At 40.8% G+C, this 20,007-nt stretch overlaps 1 protein-coding gene across 15 annotated transcripts in view; it reads left to right on the top strand.

Annotated features, from left to right (window-relative positions):
• Positions 1-20,007, top strand: part of TIAM1 (TIAM Rac1 associated GEF 1) — a 354,254-nt gene that overhangs the window by 245,002 nt on the left and 89,245 nt on the right. For all 15 annotated transcript variants that reach the window (XM_072968300.1, XM_072968313.1, XM_072968310.1 and 12 more), the window contains 2 exons: positions 14,818-15,042; positions 16,955-17,140. In XM_072968300.1, the coding sequence (XP_072824401.1) occupies positions 14,818-15,042; positions 16,955-17,140 (411 nt within the window). The remainder of the gene's footprint in view (positions 1-14,817; positions 15,043-16,954; positions 17,141-20,007) is intronic.

Here is a 20,007-nt window from a genome sequence, read left to right as displayed (position 1 = left end):
TAGAATCATAAACAAGGAGTGATAAAATAAACTTCGACACTGAATTCCAGGAATGACTGAACTCATGCAGAGGCTTCCACAGTGAAACACGAGGAGGGGGTGGATTGAAGGAATTTTTGCGCTGTAGTCTCGATATCATTTGTATAGCACTTTAGAGAAAGGGTTATGAATTCCTTAATCTGGGCATGACGTGAGCTGTCAAAATTTTTGATCATAATACGCTCTCTTCTAATATTACTCATAAAGGAAAATCATGACATCTCAGAAATGACTAACTATACCTAGTTTTTCTTCCTCATTTTATAAGAATTTTGTACCCAATGTTCTTGAAGTTTGACTGTTAATTGTATTAAAAAATACTAACCTGCTAATCATTTCAAGGTTAACATTTGCTTTTATAGGGGATCCTTTGAGTTTGGTCAGATGTGACAAAGTTTTTGTGGTGTTTGTTAGTTAGTTAAGCTTTCTTCATTTACTCCCGTAATACAGGAATTCCTCAAGCCTGTGTTCCATACTTCCTTTGTGCTATGCACAGTGATATTGAGAATCCCAAGAAGATTTTGACCCAGTTCATACTCTTAAAATTGTTCACATTTCATATGGCAGGCAGACACTGGGATGGGTCTTTGTAATGTGGTGAACCTTGACAGTGAATATTAAAGGAAGAGTAGGAATGAACTGAGTGAAGTTGACAGTGAGAATATTCCATGCAGAAGAGAGAGTTGGATTAAAGGCATGGAAGCGAGTAACAGGTTATTTCACCATGTGTCTGCGTTTGGCCCCTACAATGACTTCCATTTGGGCAATCAAAGTAAAAAATATAAAGTGGTAAATTTTGTTTGTGAATAGACAAAAAACATCTGTTTTTTTTTCTTTTTTTTAAATCTCTGATGCAAAACACACATAAGGAAGAGTGCACAAAATATGAATGTATTGCTCAGTGAAGTGTCCCTGAGTCATCACCACCCAGGACAAGAAACAGAAGGTTCTAGCACCCTTCAACCTTACATGCACACATACAACTTCCTGGCTGAATAGAGTGAACATGTATTTTATCATCCAAGCCAGGACATTTTCGTTCATCTGGGAATGTCTTCATTTCACCTTCATTTTTGAAGGCTGGTTTTGCTGAATATAGAAGTCTTGATTGACAATCTTATTTCAGTGCTTTGAAAATATGACTGTATCGCCATCTGGCCCCCACAGATTCTAATGAGAAATCAGCTGTTAATCTTATGACGATCTCTTGTATCGATGAGTTGTTTTGCTTTGGGGATTTTGTCTTGTTTTGAAACAGTTTGATTATGATATGTTTAAATATTGATTTCTTCCAGTTTATTCTACCTGGTTTTCATTGAGCTTTTTTGGGTGTATAGATGTATGTGTGTTTGAATCACATTTGGAAAGTTTTTAGCTGTTATTTCTTCAAATATTCTTCCTGTCCATTTCTCTCTTCTCCTTTTGGGACACACATTATGTTTAAGTTAGCATGCTTGGTGGTGTCTCATAAGTCTCTGATAATCTGTTCATCTTTCTTCATTTGTTTTTGTTTTGTTCCTTAGACTGGGTAGTCTCGATTGACCCACTTGAATTTCATTGATTCTTTTTTCTTTTTTTTTTTTGCCAGTTCAAATCTGCTCTTGAGCCCCTCTGATGGATTTTTCACTTTAGTTAGTCTACATTTTAACTTCAGAATTGTATTTGGTTCTTTTGAAAGAAAGAGTAATTTTTATTTCACTATTGATATTTTCTAATGATTGGAGAGATTACCTTAAGTGCTTAGAAATGATAGCTCTCTTACTCTTTCCCAAGGACCTCTGTATGTACCTTTTCAACACTCAGGCAGTTAGTTTATAACTCTGTTGTTGCCTTCACCTCTGCTGCACAGAGCCTCAAGATCAGCCAGAGGGGTGAGCACAGGGCCTTTTGGGGTTTTCTGAGCATTTGTACAGTTCTGTGCATGCATGTAGCCTTCTAGATTCTAATGACTATGTATATCTTTTGAGTATCTTATTCCCCAGCTTTTCCTAAAATTTCTCAGCTTCTGTTTTGCCCTAGCTGTCACCACAACCTCAAGCAGCTGTGATATTAAACAGTTGTCGCTGATTGTTTTTTCACAAACACCCCTGGAGTTAAAGGTTGTGTGCGTGAGTAAGTTCTGAGTCAGGTCAAATAATAACAGTTTTTTGTGAGTGGTGTCTTGGGGGAGCTCCAAATCCATTCTGCTCCCTTCAGTGGCTGTTAGACTGCTGGTTTTCACATGATTGTGGAGATAGGGAGATAAAGATGGGAATACAGTGCATTAAAATATCCCCATAATTGATATTCTTACTGAGATTCAGCCATTTTTGCCCCCAGTGAATGCACCTCAGATTGTTACAAGACTTAATTCCCAGAATCCTGAGAAAGTTAATCTTGACAGTTTTTGCCAGTGTTAATGGTTTCGTGGAAGATCAGCTCTTTGAGGTTCTTGTCCTCCTATTGCTGCTGATGGATTCACCAAAACACTTTAGCGACTAGACAACGTTGAGAGTTAGAGCAGCACTGTTAACAATTATGCCAGGATGATAGGTATAGGTTTCAGTAGCCCCAGCCTAACTGGGATGGATGGCAACCTTTGCATATGTACTTTTGAGTTGACCCAAGCTTTGGGGGATCCTGAGCAGTGTTGGTGTGAGTACTCTTATTCCTGTGTTCAGGGTATATTTGTCCAGATTTCTTTTGGTATATACCTAGGAGTGGCATTGCTAGGTCATGGGATATATGCACACATTCAAGTTTGCTAGATTCTGTCAGTTTCCAAAAATGATTGAAATAATGTATGCTCCCATCAGCATCCTAGGAGAATTTCAGTTGTTCCTCATCCTTGCCCACACGTGTTATTGTCAGACTTTTTTTAAAGCTTGTAGTGTGAAGTTGAGCACATTTTTATGGGTTTAATAACGTTTCACTATCATCTTTTGTGAAGTTTTCATTTCAGTCTCACACCTGCTTTTCCATTGGGTTGTCTCTCTTCTTTTGATGGTTCATAGCAGTTCTTAACATATTTTGTATATCACTTCTTTGTTGATTATATGCATTGTGAATATCTTTTTCTACTCTGTGGCTTGGCTTGCTTTCTACTCTCTTAAAGGTATTCTGTTATACTGAAACTTTTAAGTTTTAATGTAGTCTCATTTCTCAAGTCTTCCCTAATGGGTAGTGCTTTGTGTGTTCTAGTAAGAAATCTACATGCTCTGTGTCATGGAAATATCCTTCTTTATAACTTATAAACCATTGCCTTTCTGAATCTGGTATAGCTTTTTATTAATTAATTGGATATCTTGCAAATGAGAAAATGCCTGATGACTCTAACAGTAACAACAAAAATAATATTACTGTGATATCAGCAGTTGTCTTTTACTGAATCCTTACTGTATACCACCATCTTGAAGGTGTTTTACAGTGAGAGTCCACTTAATTCTTACGGCAATCGTTCGGTTGGATGGTGTGTCCAAATTTTAACCAGTTGATGTGGACTGTGATCCCTCTTGGTGAAGCTGAAGCTTACAAAGGCTAATATTTGAATGCCAGGTCACACAGTTACTGAGTGTTGGCCTTGGATTCAAACCAAGCCTCTCTTTCTCTAAAGCCCCTTATTGTCTCAGTATATTATTTCTCCCTTTACTATTACTGTCTACCCTAAGAGGAACATGGGCAAGAGTCAGTGATTACAGTAAAAAGTGACTTTTTCTCATCCTTAGAATGAAGCCACTCGCTGGGAATATTTTGACATTGTAACTTGAGTTTGGTCATTCTGGCCTCATTACACAGGTTAGATGATAATCTGATTGATTTCAGGACGTTCTTCCTTTTTACCTACATCTCTGATGTGAATTCCTTTTGAAAGGACTTTCCTGGCCGTAAAATTGCTAATAGACTCTGAATACCCAAGAGGTCACGTTGAATAAAATTCTTTTGTGGCAACATAGGACCTTATTCATGAAAACCTCTGTGTCCTCTTGTTTTGGTGAAATTTTTATGCTCCTTACGTGGGACAGAGCACAAAGTGAACCTTTTCAGAGGAAATTACTGCTCTTTGGGATCCACGAGGGCATTTTTCTACCTTCTACTTATTGTAATTCACATGACTCCGGAGGGGCTGAATTTGAAAGGAACCTGTGTGTGTCGGGGGTGAGGTTAAAGCAAGGGAGATCAAGCACAATTATGGAAATAATTTGTAGGTTATTCCAGCCCCAGGGCTCAATTCAGTGCACACAGTTTCCAGAGCCCGTGTGCTGCTGATCTGACGCTGTTATTCAGATTTGCCCATGGAACGGAGATTTGTGTTACCAGCAAAAGTAGAAAAGGGGTTTTGTGTGCAGGATGGGGGTGGAAATAGGAATGAATGTTAGAGCAGCTTATACAGAAGAAGTGCTATGCTGCCTGCAAAGGGAGGCTATACCCCCTCCATTTAAACTATTTTAATGAGAGTTCTCCCCTCCAACTGGAAGCCAGAAATAGCACCCATCACCTACAAAAGTACAATTTCCTCTTGGCCCTTTCTTCATCCATTACTGGAGGATGTTACATACAATTCCAAAAAGCTTAGTGACTTTCATGGTAACATATCCTAATATTAGTTTTGAACTCCTATATAAATGCCCTGGGAACATCGTTAGCAGGCTGAGTAAGAACGATGCCCGATTGGGTAGGAAATCACGTGCTGTTGTATATCTAAGGAAGTGTAGCAGATATTATCTCTAAGGGATCATTGCCTTTCCAAGAAATTTTCTGATCGTTCAGAATGGCACTTGTGTGAGGGGCTAGCAGGCATATTTTTAAAAGACTCTTTCAAAAGCAGAATAGTATTTCCACTTTTGTGTTGAATTAGGGATTAGATGTGAGAGTGCAAGTCAAGTGTCTGACGGACACAAATGCCCAATAAATGTTACAATGATCACTTTCATTGTAAAGAAAAAGAGACAGTTCCTTGTACTCCTCTCACGTAAGTATCTTTATGGAAGTCGTGTGTGGCTTCTCTGTGAAACGTCTAAGGCTTTGAGTTTTATCAGGCTCTGGAGTGTCATCTTGTCTGGTTCTGTGTGTCAGACTCCACGAAGGTCACTGGCACATGCCCTGGACAGAGGCAGCTGGCTTAGGAGAAAATCTGGAACTCGTCCTTCACAAGGAGCATGAAGTGGACTCAACTGAAAGGACTTTGGAGGGGATTTAGCATGTTGGACTCTAGGAGGTTAATGTCCAGCCTCCCTCTCAAGGTGGGCACCGTCTCTGCCAGACCCTTGACAGCCGGGAACCTGCCCACTTCCATCCCTGGGACTCTCCCAGCTCTTCAACCATCTGCTTTGCTTGTTAGCTCCAAGTTCTAGAGAGTTCTTCATCATGTTGAGATATTAGGTTCTTTCAGGTGACTTTTGCCATTTCCCTTTGTTTCCATATTCTCCCCCAGAGTTTCAGGTAAGCCTTTTCTGGTTTTTCGTTCTCATAATCTTCTAAATACTTGCAAACAGCTCTCATCACCCTCCTGCCGTGTCTCCTGTTGAGGTTTCCCTGAGACTTCAGAGCCAGGCTCCCTGTGACCCACTTCCTCTCCCAGACATTCTGACATTCTCCCTTTCTCCCCGGTAATCGTGTTCCAGAACCCGACACCCTGTCATTGTGAGGTCCGCTCTGTGCCACCTGCATTTCAGTTCCTGCTCCTCTCACTTCCTCCACGCTGCTAGTGTCAATTCCTTAATTTATCAGCAACCACAACCGACTCTTGACTCATACCAAGCTTCTGGGGTATCAAACCATCAGCATCAGCTCTTACCCAGCGAGGTCTTCTCCATCTTATTAAAATAGGTTTTTCAAAAACTCCAAATGCAGAATTTAAATTTACCTCTTTGCAGTTTTAACTTTGTGGGTTTTGTCCTTCCGATGAACTAGTTGAAATCCAGGATCTTCCCTGGTGTTCATATCCCTCTTAACTTCATGGTACCTGCAGGTGTGAAGAACTGAATTGTTTGGTCTTTGTTTTTCTTTGTCGGTTCAAGTATTAACTTCATCTCTAACCAAGTCCTTTCCCCATCATTGTAGATCATTTCCCTGCCTCTAGCCAGCCACTTCAGAAATATTTACCTTTGGTTTTGGCATAGATTAGTTGCAAAGAAGGGTCACCTCTAGGATCTGTGGAACCCCAGGCAAAAAATTTTAATCTATATAAAGAATTGGACTCAACTCAGATCAGCTTGTCAGCACCATTTGGAGGCTCAATGTCATGCAATCTAGTGAGAGAAATAGCAGGTGTGACCCACTAGCCATAGACTCGTATCCATGAGCTCCCTAGGCCATCCTATTGATGCCCCATTTGGGATAGAGCGTCAGAGAGCTCCCTGAAGGGGAGAAAGTGAACAGGGTCCTTCCTGGACCCTGCCCTTTCTAGGCACCAGAGGGGACCTCTACGGATGCTGAAGTGCAAAATGAATACTCAGGGCTGGTCATCATTTACAGTGTGTGCCCTACTGTTAGTGTGTTCAGAGGTTTCTCCCTGTATGTTACAAGCACAGTGCAGAGATAATTGTGGCTGAGCTAGATTTTAGCGTGTAATTTGTATGCTATTATGCATCTTCCAAATTATATGTTACAAACTGTATTCGTCTTCCTTTTCATATTTTAAATTTGTGTCAAGTCAATATGAGCACCTAGTTTTAAAGAATTCAATTAACCTTAAAAGACTTAAAGTGAAATTCTCTTCCCATCTTTCCGTACCCTCTCCTTCCAGCCTCACTCCCTGAAAGCAACTGTATTCAACTATTTTAGCTGTGTTTTTTGTTTGTTTTTTCTTCCATAACCTTCATTTCTCATTAATATGCTTATACTGTTTTTTAATTGACTTTATTTTTTTAACATTTTTTATTGATTTATAATCATTTTACAATGTTGTGTCAAATTCCATTGTAGAGCACAATTTTTCAGTCATACATGAACATATATATATTCATTGTCAACATTTTTTTCTCTGTGAGCTACCGTAAGATCTTGTGTATATTTCCCTGTGCTATACAGTATAATCTTGTTTACTATTCTACAATTTTGAAATCCCGTCTATCCCTTCCCACCCTCCACCCCCCTTACAACCACAAGTTTGTATTCTATGTCTGTGAGTCTATTTCTGTTTTGTATTTATGCTTTTTTTTTTTTTTTTTTTTTAGATTCCACAAATGAGCAATCTCATATGGTATTTTTCTTTCTCTTTCTGGCTTACTTCACTTAGAATGACATTCTCCAGGAGCATCCATGTTGCTGCAAATGGTGTTATGTTGTCAGTTTTTATGGCTGAGTAGTATTCCATCGTATAAATATACCACATCTTCTTTATCCAGTCTTCCGTTGATGGGCATTACTGATTTTCGGTTATGACAGATGACTATTTTAGCCTTATTGTATACCAGCTCTCCTTTCCTCATCTTCTGTATAGTTACGTGAAACTTTAGCACTAAATAAGTAGTCCCTGTTATGCTGTCATGGTGTTAACCTGCTGTATGTCCATGTAAACAGGACTGGCTGCTGAGTGGAGTAGTGTGCTCTCATTTTATTTCCTTTCTGGAACAACTTTTGTTCTTTGCCTGTAGTGAATGAGTGTCTTTAAAACTTTTTTTCCTGTTTGATTTGGTTATTTCTGGTTACTTCACAGTATTTTCTAAATCTCCAGTTTATTAGGTAGTTGATCACTAAGTACTGTTTTTCTCCCCCGGAGCCTGCCCTCCCCTGGCCCTGTATCCTCCTGCTCCAGTCTTGTTTCTCTCTAGGCTTCGTGCAGAACAGTCACCCTAGGATGTCCTTTTACCACCCAGTTATATTTCTGGATTGCAAGCAACCTTTTTCCTTAGTAGACACCTTCATTTTCATAAAAACAATTTATAGTAACTTCCTTCAAAATGATTCACATTTAAAAATATGAATTTTTTTACTTGAATAATATTTGAGTAATTTAGAATTTTGGTTTACCTGTTCACTGATTTTCTGATACCATTCTCATTTCAGATTATGTCATCTGTGCTTTTTTTTTTCTCTCTTTCGAAGCTTTAGGATCATTTCCTTATCTCTAGTTTTTGATTCCTAAAAGTTCTCTCTCGTTCTTTCTCTTGTTCTCTTTCTCCCTCATTCTCTTTCTCCTTTCCCTCCTCCTCCCTCCCTCCCTTCCATCCTTCCTTCCTTTCCCCTTCTGTCTCTTTCTCCCTCCTTTCTATCTTATTATTCCTTTTTTGTTATAACCTGTGCATTTATTTGTTTGTTTGTTTACAGCCCTAGATTCTCTTGTGTGTGAATATATTGTAGATTTTCCTGGAAGTTTTCTGGACTCCACACATTGCTTCTCTTTTCTTCTGATGCATTTCCTTCCATGTGCTTTGGTCTCTGTCCTTCATACTGGAGGCTCTCATCAAATGTCTGGTGATCCTTAATTGTCCTATCATGTTTAAGTACAAGATACCAAAGAAGTGCTCGGATAGCATCAGTGCACATTATCATCTACTGGTGGCTCCTGCAGCATAAATAGATGGGGAGGCCTTTTGCGAAGGGAATTCAGTTGACGATAATTGTTGGCTGGTTCTGGGGTCTACTCAGCTTTGCCAGGGAAGCTTCTGGCCATTGCCATTCACTGGGAGGTTTCCACTGTTCCCGTTTGCAGCAAACAGTTCCTCCTTCTTTTGTGTCTGGCTTCCTGGAGTCAGGAGTCCCTTTTCTTCCCTAAAGAATTCACCTTGGATGGGTGAGAGGATGGGAAAGTGAGAGTGGGAGGGGTGCCCCGTTAACGTGACTTCCTCCAGTGGATGAGGGAGCCCCAGATTATAAATACAGGGTAATATCTATAATTCTCTTTATAGGTATTAGCAATAACAGTTTAATTAAGCCTTGTATGAATAAAACTCTAAAATATGTTAAACAGAGAACCAGTGAGAAAAGATTTTTCAGGAATTCACACAGGAACTTCACTTCTAACTAGCCTCTTAAAAAATACATAACTCTATTTTCCTTTTTGTTCTTTTAAAATAGAAAAAAGGAGTGCACCCTACTTTGCAATTATTCTTGCACTTCTATAAACTCAAATTATCTGAAATTTTAGTTTCCTAGATCTGGCCTATATTGTCTAGTATTTTTCTTGTTTAAAATGAATTTCCCTTTTCCTTCTGCTCATGTAAACCATTGATTATCTGAAATGGCTGAGCGTCCTCCCTTCAGCTGGATAATTGAAGCTGGATCTATTTCAATACATGGTGAAGCCCTCATCTTCATCTTAACTCTGCACTCCAAGGGGCTCTCATGGAAAAGGCATTTTTTGCTGATTATATTCCTCTGTTGGCAAGAACTCTGCTTATTCCCTTCACTGAACTTTATCCAGTATCTAAAGCATCCCCAGCAGGCAAAGGAAAAAGCACACCATTTACTCTCCCTACCTGTCAGCTGCCGTTTGTTTAATGGAAGGTGATGAAGGTTGAAGAAGTTGAGAGGGTACCACTGGGTGGTCTCTCCCTCCTGCCTTTTTGACCACTGGATTCTGATGAAGAGCCCTTGAGTAGACCTGGTGTCCCTAATTAAACTTGCCTGGATCAAGAAGGTGATGCCAGGTTAGCAGTTTTGAAAAGCTTTTTCTAGCATGTCAGGGGTTAAATCCTGGAGTGGCCACACTAGAAAACCTTGGATCAGGTTAGTGGTCTGCGGTGATCGGCTCTGAAGTGTTAAGCCTGTAAATGTATGTGAACTGTCTCAACAGTTTTCTCTATTTAACTTGCTGTTGATACAGTCGGCATGGTCTCTGTCCACCCCTCTCATCCACATGTAGCCCCGGGTATGCCACTGCCAAAGGACAAACTCTGCTGAAATTTAGTGAATTTAGTGCATTGTGCTTCTTAGAAATTGATTTGTCTTAATGATAGAGAATGGCAGAGACCACTGTTTTATTTAGACAGGACAGCAGGAGCGAAAATTCCCTCTAATGGAACTGCCTTCAGTCTCTGACAGGTTTGAAAAGAGTTTGGAGGCTTGAGTGTACTGAATGGTTGAAAGGGCTGATGGCTAAATATTTCATAAAGCTGCAATCACACTTTTCTAAACGTCTTTCTCTAGATTATGGGGCTTGGCATGTTTCCCCCCCCCCCTTTTTAATTTTGTCTTATTTGAAAATTTTAAAGTTGTGATAAAATATACATAACATACCATCTTAACTGTTTTTAAGTGCAGAGTTCAGTGGCTTTAAGTACATTCACGGTGTTGTACAGCTGTCATCACCATCCATCACCAGAAATCTTTTCATCTTGCAGAACTTGAGACTCTGTGCCCACTGAACCCTGACTCCCCATTCTCCCCTTTCCCCAGCCTCTGGCAACCACCATCTTCCTTTCTTTTAAATAAATAAATTCTAGGATAGCTATTTTGTTAGGATTACATATATACCTTTGAAAGGATGTTTAGTCCACAACTGGTATATGTCTGTCATTTCTCCCCCTTAACTGGGAGGCAAACATAAACTCTCTGACATCAAAATGGAGTGTGTTGCCCTTGGCTGAGTTTGACGGAGACCTTCCCAGGTGGAAGGAAGGAGGGGCTCTCTTTTCATTAAGTGAAGAGAGCAAAAGGCCCTTGTTCTCCAGAACCTGTCAGACTGTGGCTCCTCTTGGAGGTTAACAGTGTAACATACAGAGTTTTATTTAAAAAGCATCACTTATTTTGAAATGAAATTCTTATTTTGCTAATGTATCAGTCAAGTTGGGTTAGGTTATGCTGCAGTAAGGAGCAACCCTCACATCTCCATGGCTTAAACCTACCTTTTCATTCTTTCCATATGTCTGATGGATGTTGGCTGTGAAGCTGATCTCATCCTGGACACTTAGGGACCACGAAGGCTGACAGAAGCTCCATCTTGCCATGTGCTTTCACAGGACAAGAATAGGATGAGTCAGGCTTTTGTTTAGTGACACGTGTCACTTCTACTCGAATTCATTGGCTACAGCCAAGTGACATGGCCATGTCTAACTTCAGAGGGATCAGGAAAATTCCATCCTTATGTGTCCCTAACGAGAGCTTAAAATGAGTACACAACACTAAAGAACCTACAGCTAGACTTTAAGAGCAGTCAACGAAGACTGGGGATTTAGGAGCATAGCATGTTACAAAATTTCTTTGAAAAGTATAGGATTGGTCGAGATTGGAGTTTGTAATAAATTATCTTGTAATCCCTTATTTTACTGGGCTTTAGTTTCTTCATCTGTGAAGTGGTCACCTGGACCCCCTTCTCAATGAGTATATTTCTTTAAAATGTGAAATTTGTAGCTTGTACTTAGCAGAGTTTGTATTAAGAGTTTAAGCTCTTTCTGTTCCTCAGATGTTATGTCAGGGTGGTAGGTGTTTCCTTTTCCCCCTCGGGGTTGGGGGTGAGGAGTGGAGGCAGAGATGAGTGAGGATGCTCTTGGGGAGTAGATACTGACCTCCCGCTGAGCGTTGACGCACCAGCTGTTTATACGGGAGACATAACCTCTCTTCAGTGACACATGCTACCTCTGCATGGATTTCATCCAGAACATTCCCACGGGGTGAAACACCAGCTCCCCTCACATCTAAAAGCTCCGTGTTTCCACTGAGTTGCATACAAAGGGGAAAGCGCATTTTGGCTTGAGGGACTAGCTGTTTATCAGATGCTGCCAGAGAACGCCCTGCTGTTGGGAACTTCCATTGCAGCCTTCCAGGGACATGGAAAATAGACTCTGAAGTATAATATTTTTAGGATAGTTATAGAAAAATTATACTTGAATACTATGTAATATATCAAGGATCTTTTAAAAACTTTCTATTAAAGTATAAAATATGTGCACTAAAAAGTATGCATTTTGATGGTGTTTCACAGACTGGGCACCCCACCTGTGTTATACTCTCACATAGCCAGCACCCAGATCGAGACGCAGGACATGGCCAGCAACCCAGAGACACCCCTGTGCTTCCTTCCAGATGCTACCCTCCGACCCCGTTCCCACCAAACAGCTCTTCTGACTTCTAACAGTGCGCATGCGTTTTGCCTGTGTTTGTACTTTACATAAATAGAGCCCTGTAGTCTATTCTCTTGGGTGTCTGACTTCTTGTCCGCCATGTTACGTGTGTGAGATTGAGCCATCTTATAATGTATAGTAACCGATCTTTCATTCTCCTAGCTGTGTAGTATTTCACTGTGTGATTATACACTTTATTCTTCCATTCTTTTTTTTTCCCCTAGTTTTGTTTTTTTTTTTTAATGGAGGTACAGGAGATTGAACCCAGGACCTCGTGCATGCAAAGCACGCACTATACCACTGAGCTATTCCCACCCTCCACCATTCATCCATTCTACTGTTGACAGGTATTGGGATAGTTTCTAGCTTTGTCCATTACAAACTATACTGCTGTGAACCTTGGGGTACATATATTTTGGTGAGCATAGGAATGCATTTCTGCTGGGTATATACCCATGAGTGCGTTTTGGGCATCATAAGGTGTGTATATGTTCAACTTTAGTAGGTATTAACAAATACTTTTCCAAGGGAGCTATACCAGGGTACTCTCTGGCAGCACTCAAGAATTCTGGTTGCTCCATTTCTTCACCAACATTGGGTATTTTCTTCTAAGAAGTTTTTCTCTTAGGAAAGAATTCTTACTTGGTTGTTTTCCCATCTGAGCTGATTCCTTCTCTAATAAATAAAAAAAAGAAGGAAAAAACAACCTACCTAGCAAAATATGCATGAAGGTTGAAGCACCAGGAGACCCTACCAGCAAACATTTTGGTTCTACTAGGCAAGAATAAGCATGGTGGTTTTCTATGTGGGAGAATCTTAAACTCTGTGTTTTTCTTTAAAGTGATAATATAAAGGCAAAATGTAAGGCAATCACTTTTCAAGAGGAATTTAAATATTAAACATTTTAAGCTGAATCTTTAACTCTTAAAGGATGGGTTGAGGGTGGGTGAAATAGAGTAAGAGGGTCAGGGATACAGGCTTCCAGTTATAAGATGATTAAGTCCTAGGTACATAATGAAAAAAAAAAAAAGAGAGAGAAACCTCATATACAGACATGTGCATTTTTTCCTTAATTTCTCTACCTTTGACTTCCAGTGTCTTTATCTCTTCTTCTTTTTCCACTCAGTCCTCACAGAATGATTCCATTTATTGGGTGCTGCTTCTGCTGTTTCTTTATGAGAATGTCTAGCTTATTGAAAAGTCTTCTTTAGACACAGGCAAATATTTCATTGTAAATCTAATAACTGCCGGATTGTCTAGGTGTGTCTGCTGGCAGACACCATTTGTAATATTTGATGCAGTTTCCTTTGTGGTACACAAAACTGATGAGATTCAGAAATAATATGGAGACCTGCGGTGGTGCCTTGACTTAAATGTCAGTTATGTCCTGTTTGTAGAATTTTGTTTGCAAACCATTGTTCAAATGAGTCCGGAAACTTTAGAGGATGCATCAGAGGGAAACGAATACACCAGTGTTTTGTGTATGAGAAATGATGTTGTCAGCTACTTTAATGTTGAGGTTGCTAAATAGACCCTTTGTTCCGAGGAGCTAACTTCTGAGTGTTTATTAAACTTCTCTGGGCTTAAGGGGATAGTCATTGATTGAGTTCCTAAAGAATTAGTCATAGCACATTGTTACACATGAGCTGTCTCCTCAAACTGTTTCTCCACCTTCCGTGTCCAGAGCACCTGGGGTCACAGCAAGTCCACTTTGAAGTCACCTGCCCGTTGGCGGTGTCGTCCAACGTTGTGTTCACACCCCCTCTGACCTGGTCGTTCTTAGTGTCTGGAGTGCTTCTGGGTGATCGCTGTTTCTAGATGCTTCCCTGTGTCCCCTGGGGCAGCGCCGCTTCTGGCTGCCTTGAACCAGTTTCCCAGCCCTCGTGGTGTCACGGCTGCTTGTCTTTGGCGTGGGCCCTGAGGATGGAGGTCACTGCTGCTCACGGGGGCAGGGTTGTTGCATCTTCTTTGGCCAGTAATATCCCTCGGCCTCATTCCCCCCTTGGAACTGACCGGAACTTTCTGAAAACTGGCCTTTGCTTCACAGCAACCGTCTTAACTAGAAACTAAGCTCTGCAGGATTATCACATACACGAGTGTTTTAGTTCGGGCTGCTGTAACGAACTACCATAGACCGGGTGGCTTTTAAACATTCTGGAGATTGGAAGTCTCAGATCAGGGTGGGAGCATGGTTGGGTTTTGGTTGTCTGTCTCCTTGCTGTGTACTCACATGGCAGAAGGGAGCTACTGGGGCCTCCTTGTCCCCTTACACACCCCTCGGTGACTCCTTGGTGATGATTTTGGCAACTTCAGAACTTTGGGAATAAATGGCAATTCTCATGGTCCAAAAAAAAAAAAAGCTTGTTGACCTCTTTTTATAAGGGCACTAATCCCCTGTATAAAGGCTCCACCCTTATGACCTAATTACCTTCCCAAACCCATCTCCTAATACCATCACACTGGGGGTTAGGTTTCCAACATTTGAATTTGATGGGGGACACAGACATTGGGTCCATTGCAACAAGTGAGTTCAATAAGTACACTGGGTTAGCAGACATGGCGGCTTCATTTCTGACAGCCCTTGTGGGCTGGAGATTGGGTGGTGTCTGACCTAAGACTAACTTATTTTATCTGTTCTCTGAGGGAGGAGGTCAGAAAGGTTAGCCTTCCCCATGGGATATCTAGACCTGCCTCCTTGACTCTCAGCTGTTGCTTGTCTGGAAATGCACTGGTTCATCTCCTAACCTAAGAGGTGCCCTGTGTCTTCTTCGCCCCCACTCCGTGCTCCCCCTGACAGACCACCAGCCAGACAGAGCTGGAGAACTGGATCACCGCCATCCACTCTGCCTGTGCAGCCGCTGTCGCAAGACACCACCACAAAGAAGACACGCTCCGACTCCTGAAGTCAGAAATCAAAAAACTGGAACAAAAGATTGACATGGATGAAAAGATGAAGAAAATGGGTGAGATGCAGCTGTCTTCAGTCACCGATTCAAAGAAGAAGAAAACTATTTTAGATCAGGTAATTGTTCTTCTGTGTTGAGATGTGGGCAAAATCCTTAGGTCTTATTTAAAGTTTTTCCGCTGCCTCGGAATCGAGAAACGTTGGTTATCTTGTTGTCAGCTGTCATCCAGGCTGCTAAAATCTTTATTGTGACTGTCAGTTTTCCTCATCCATTGTTCACAGTTGATTGTTTTGAGCTAAAGGGAACAATATTACACTGAATGAAAGACGGAAATCTAATAGAGGCGGCCCTCGCTCCCACCAATGGCACGTTATTCTTGGGGATCCGTGTAATTGGAAACTCTGCAGTTTCATCCCCCATGTTACCAGGTTGACTTGGTGCTCAGCTATGGTGGGGATTCATTTCTGACTCCTCAATACATTTGGACTTCTGAATTTAGAAAAGGAGGAGAGTGTTTTAAGAAATACGTGTGTAATTGCTGTATATGAGCATAAGTATATTTCATACTAAAAAGGAAGGATTTACTGAGATAACAGAGGACATTTTTGCCTTCTATTTAATTGTTTTAAAGTCAGTGATAGCTACCTAGTACCGCTTTGAAACTTTGCCTAATATGAAGTAAATGCTATTTAAATAATCAAACAGTTGATGACACGGACCAGCATGTGATCTTCCGTATTTCTCTCTGTCTATTCTTTCTGTCTATTACCTGGTACTGTATTTTTGTTTTGTTTTGTTTTTTAACAGAGGTGAAATTCACATAACACAAAGCTAACCATTTTAAAGTGTATATAATTCAGTGATAATTAGTGCATTCAGAGTGTTGAATAAGCACAACCTCTGTCTAGTTCCAAAACCCTGTCATTCGCCTCAAAAGGAAACCCCGTACCTGTTGAACAGCCACTCCCCTCTGCCCCTGGTGTTCCGTCTCTGTGGATTTACCAGTTACGGATGCTTCATACAGATGGGATTGCCCAATATGTGACCTTTTGTGTCTGACCTCTTTCAGTTGGCATAATGTTTTGAAGATTGATCCACATTGTAGCGTATGTACTTCATTCCCTTTATGGCTGAATGTTATTCTGTGGTGTGTATACAGGCTACACCCCAGGCTGTTTATCCCCTATCCATCCGCTGGTAGACATTTGGGCTGTTTCCATTTGGCTCTTGTGAATAGTGCTGTGCATAGGTGTGTACACTAGCACTGTATTTTAAGTTGAAGTGAGAAGGTAGATAACCAACCATTAATCAATGTCCACAGCACAGCTAACATCTCTGAGCCTTCACTACATGCCAGGCCCTGTACCAAGTCTTATTCTTGCATTATCTTGTTCAACTGTCATATCAGCCTCAGGAGATGGGTATTGTTTTGCCTCTTTGAAAACTGAAACTATCTCAGAGGTATCCTCTGGTTGGAACTGTGTATTCCAGAGTCTGGCTCTCTTCCATCTAGTGTTTTCCACTTCCCACCCTGTATGTGCTACCACCCACCTCCTCCCCAAAGCTCTTGGCTTATTTTCCTCTGATTTTTAAGTCACTTTTCTTCTTCTCTGCCTTCCTATGAAAAGCTTTTTCTTGGTAAGTCATATAATTTTCCAGTGCTGGATAGCCTCCATTTTTCACTTCTTCCGCCATGGTTCTGTGGTCCAGACCCCGCAGCTGGTGGCCCTGTCATGCCCACAAACATGAAATCCATCACGGGGAGACACAGAGCAATGAAGGATATCCTTTTTATTTCTCATACCGAATGTATGACTATAGATCTCTGCAGAAAAACATGTAAACTATGGAAACAATAAGACTTAACCTGCTGTTACCTAAGAAACTCAGGGTCCCTGTTGTTTACCCCTTAGGATTAAAATGAATACCTTTACAATACACAGATTTGTAACATTTGTGTAGGATGAAGTTCTTAACGTTTGTCTTCTCTTTCCTCCCCTTTCTTTTCCCATATTTTCACCCCTGTAGATCTTCGTTTGGGAGCAAAACCTGGAACAGTTCCAAATGGACCTATTTCGTTACCGCTGCTATTTAGCTAGTCTCCAGGGTGGGGAGCTGCCGAACCCTAAAAGGCTACTTGCTTTTGCAAGTCGGCCAACGAAAGTGGCAATGGGTCGCCTTGGAATCTTTTCTGTGTCATCTTTTCATGCCCTGGTGAGTAGAAGCTAAGGTATTTTCTGAGAAACATTCACCTTGACTATTAATCCTGGGCACAACTTGACAAGAGTCTCTGAAGTGCTTTTCTGGTTTACTGCTCTGTGTGGATTTCTGATTTGTCCTCTCTCGGCTGTGGATGCAAATCTTCATTTGAATCTATTCTGAAATTTATTACTTAAGCCTCTCTTGATGGGCCCTCAATTATTGTGCAAAGAAAATATGAGCGGTATTACCTTCAGAGATCTTTGCATGTAGTACTTGTGGATAACTCATGTGATTTTTAGACAGTGTCATCTTTTTCACACCCGGAGACATTTTTATGTTAACTTTATGGAAATGGTAAGTGGAGAGCTAGCTCTCTCATACATAAAATGTGTTTTCTTTCTCTCTCACTTGCCCATGTGAAAACACCTTCACTGTGTATTTGAACATAGATCCCTTTCGAAATCTCCCTTTTCGGTATTTTTTATCATAGTTTTGGTGGCCATAAATACCGGATGCGTTATAGGATGGCCAAGATCTTCCATGTTAATCAGCCCCACATACGTAGTTACTTGGGGAAGAGAATTTTCTGCTGACCTCTGGAGCGGCAGATTGTATAGTTGTGCTGTGTGTTTGCAATCTGTAATTTCAAGTACTTGCTAAATTGCTAACAGCTCAATGTACTTTGGGCTCCTTTCTTCTCAAAAATTGCTATGTGAGTAACACGGTTTTAGCCTATCCAAATCAACACCCACTTAAAATGTACTGCACCTTAGTACATTTGCTGTGGAATTAAATGTTAAGTCCCAGATCCCAGAAACTGCTTTGGAGAACCTTAGCTGTGCGGCAATTGGCTCGCCCTGTCAGCTGTACCCTTCAATTGAATTCAGAGCTGTAATTCAGTCAGAGGCGTTTGTGTTCTTTATAAATAGATTAGCGTCATCATTCAGATAATTAGGGTAGATTTACATTTTTAAAGAAGTCTTAAACCAATTTCTGGAGTTATTAAAACTGGCATCCTGATTTGTTCTACTAATTACAGCTCAGCTCTTGGTCTCCCTGGCTACCACCTCTCCGTATAGCTATTAAGTCCTAATTTTTTTTTTTTCAATAGGGATGGGTCAAAGTGCTGTGATGAATAAATCTTGCAAATGGTTTTCAGTTTGTGGCTCTTGGGTTATTTGAGACCTGGACACCACTTTGTAACTTAACCAAATCTCAGTTTGCCTGTTCTGCAAAAAAAAAAAAAAAAAAAAAAAAAATTCTTGTTTACCATATTATGAGAATGTCATAAATTGAGGAAACTTTTTTTAAAAATTTTGTTTGTTTGTTTTTGTGGTGGGGGGGTACTTAGGTTTTTATTTTATTTTACAGGAGGTACCGGGGATTGAACCCAGGGCCTTGGATATGCTAAGTGTGCACTCTACCACTTGAACTATACGCTTCCCCGGAGGAAGCATTTTTATTAAGGGAGCTTATGATACCCACGATGTGGCATCAGTATTAATACTTAATCCTAAGCCACCCAAGTGGCTCTTTCCTTCTGGAATTGATAGACTTTGGAGAAAATAATTTTGCTGTCTCCCTAAAACTTCTACGCCTTAATTATTTTCTGCAAAGCCATTGGAGCTAACGTCTCTGAGACAAGGAAGTAAAAGCCACTGAACTACCCATCCATAATTTGGCTCCGGAGTGTCTAATTTCCTCTGTCTTCAATATCTGTGATTTGTGCATACTTTTCTTTTGATGGGCGAGCTGTTAAAATCCGGCCAGCTGAAGATTGGGGGTGGGAGGGTTAGTAACTCTTAGGTTTTTCTGGTCAGTGATTTTAAAGAAGACTGTTTAATTCCATACGTGCAACTCTCTGTTCCTTTGTTAGTTTTTCGCTAGCCGCACCAGTGTCGCCCATCTGGGTGTCTGTATGTCCTTGCAAACTTCTCTTTTCCATGAGGGGTTTCAATCAGACAGATCAAGTTCAGCCTGTTGGGTATCTGTTCCTGTTTGTTGCTCTGTCTCCTGTAGAAGATTCTGGGCAGGGAATTTTTACAGTCTGATTTATTGGATACTAATTTTTTCCTCCTCTCCTTGTCATTTGACCCCAGAGAAATTTTTTCCCCCTTGGGATTGAAACATTCTTCAATTTAGCCTTTGTCCAGACTTTTTTTCTTTTCCTTCTTTTAAGTGGGGGGCATGGGAGGAGGAGGAGGTGTGAGGGCAACAGGGCTAGGGGAGGAGATCTAAGCTACAGTTTAAGTACCATTCACCAGGAGGGCTTCCCATAATGCTGAGCGATTTGCAGTAATTAACTGAAGGGTCCCCGCTGTACTCTTTGAAAGAAGGTTATCATTGTTCTTGTTTGCACAGATGAGCAGAATGACAGAGTAATCAGGTTCCGGCCACAAAGGGAGACATTGTGTGGGCAAAGATCATTGAGAAACTCTAGAGCTCTTGGCCAGCAGTTCTTTTGCCAGCTTTTTTTTTTTCCCTTCCTTTTGCTCATTTTGAGTCATTATTGTCCTGGGGGTAGCAGTTACTTTTGCAGTTTACAAGGCCCCCAGCAGTTTAGAATTGTTGCTATAAGAACCTTAAATGAACAGCTCATTTGTTGAATGGAGTAAACTAACTGGTCAGCTGGTAACTGAGAATATTTATGGCTGTTTGAGTTTCTCTTCTGGACTCTTGTTTTTCTCAAATTATAAACTAAAGAGGTACTGTTTAATTGGTGTAAGCATGTTATGCAGGCCCTCTGCTTCTGCTTTTTGATGTTTGTTTATTTATTCATTCAGTCAACAAATACATGTGAGTGCTTGGCACATGCCAGTTACTGTCCTCTGATTAGGGTTATAGCAGCAAACGGCCCCAGAGTTCCTGTCCTGTTGGGG

The sequence above is a fragment of the Vicugna pacos genome, chromosome 1 (genome assembly GCF_048564905.1).
Source record: "Vicugna pacos chromosome 1, VicPac4, whole genome shotgun sequence".
In the NCBI taxonomy this organism is placed as follows: Eukaryota; Metazoa; Chordata; class Mammalia; order Artiodactyla; family Camelidae; genus Vicugna; species Vicugna pacos.
Note: the sequence above shows the minus strand (reverse complement) of the source record. Positions and strands in the feature narration are given on the sequence as shown.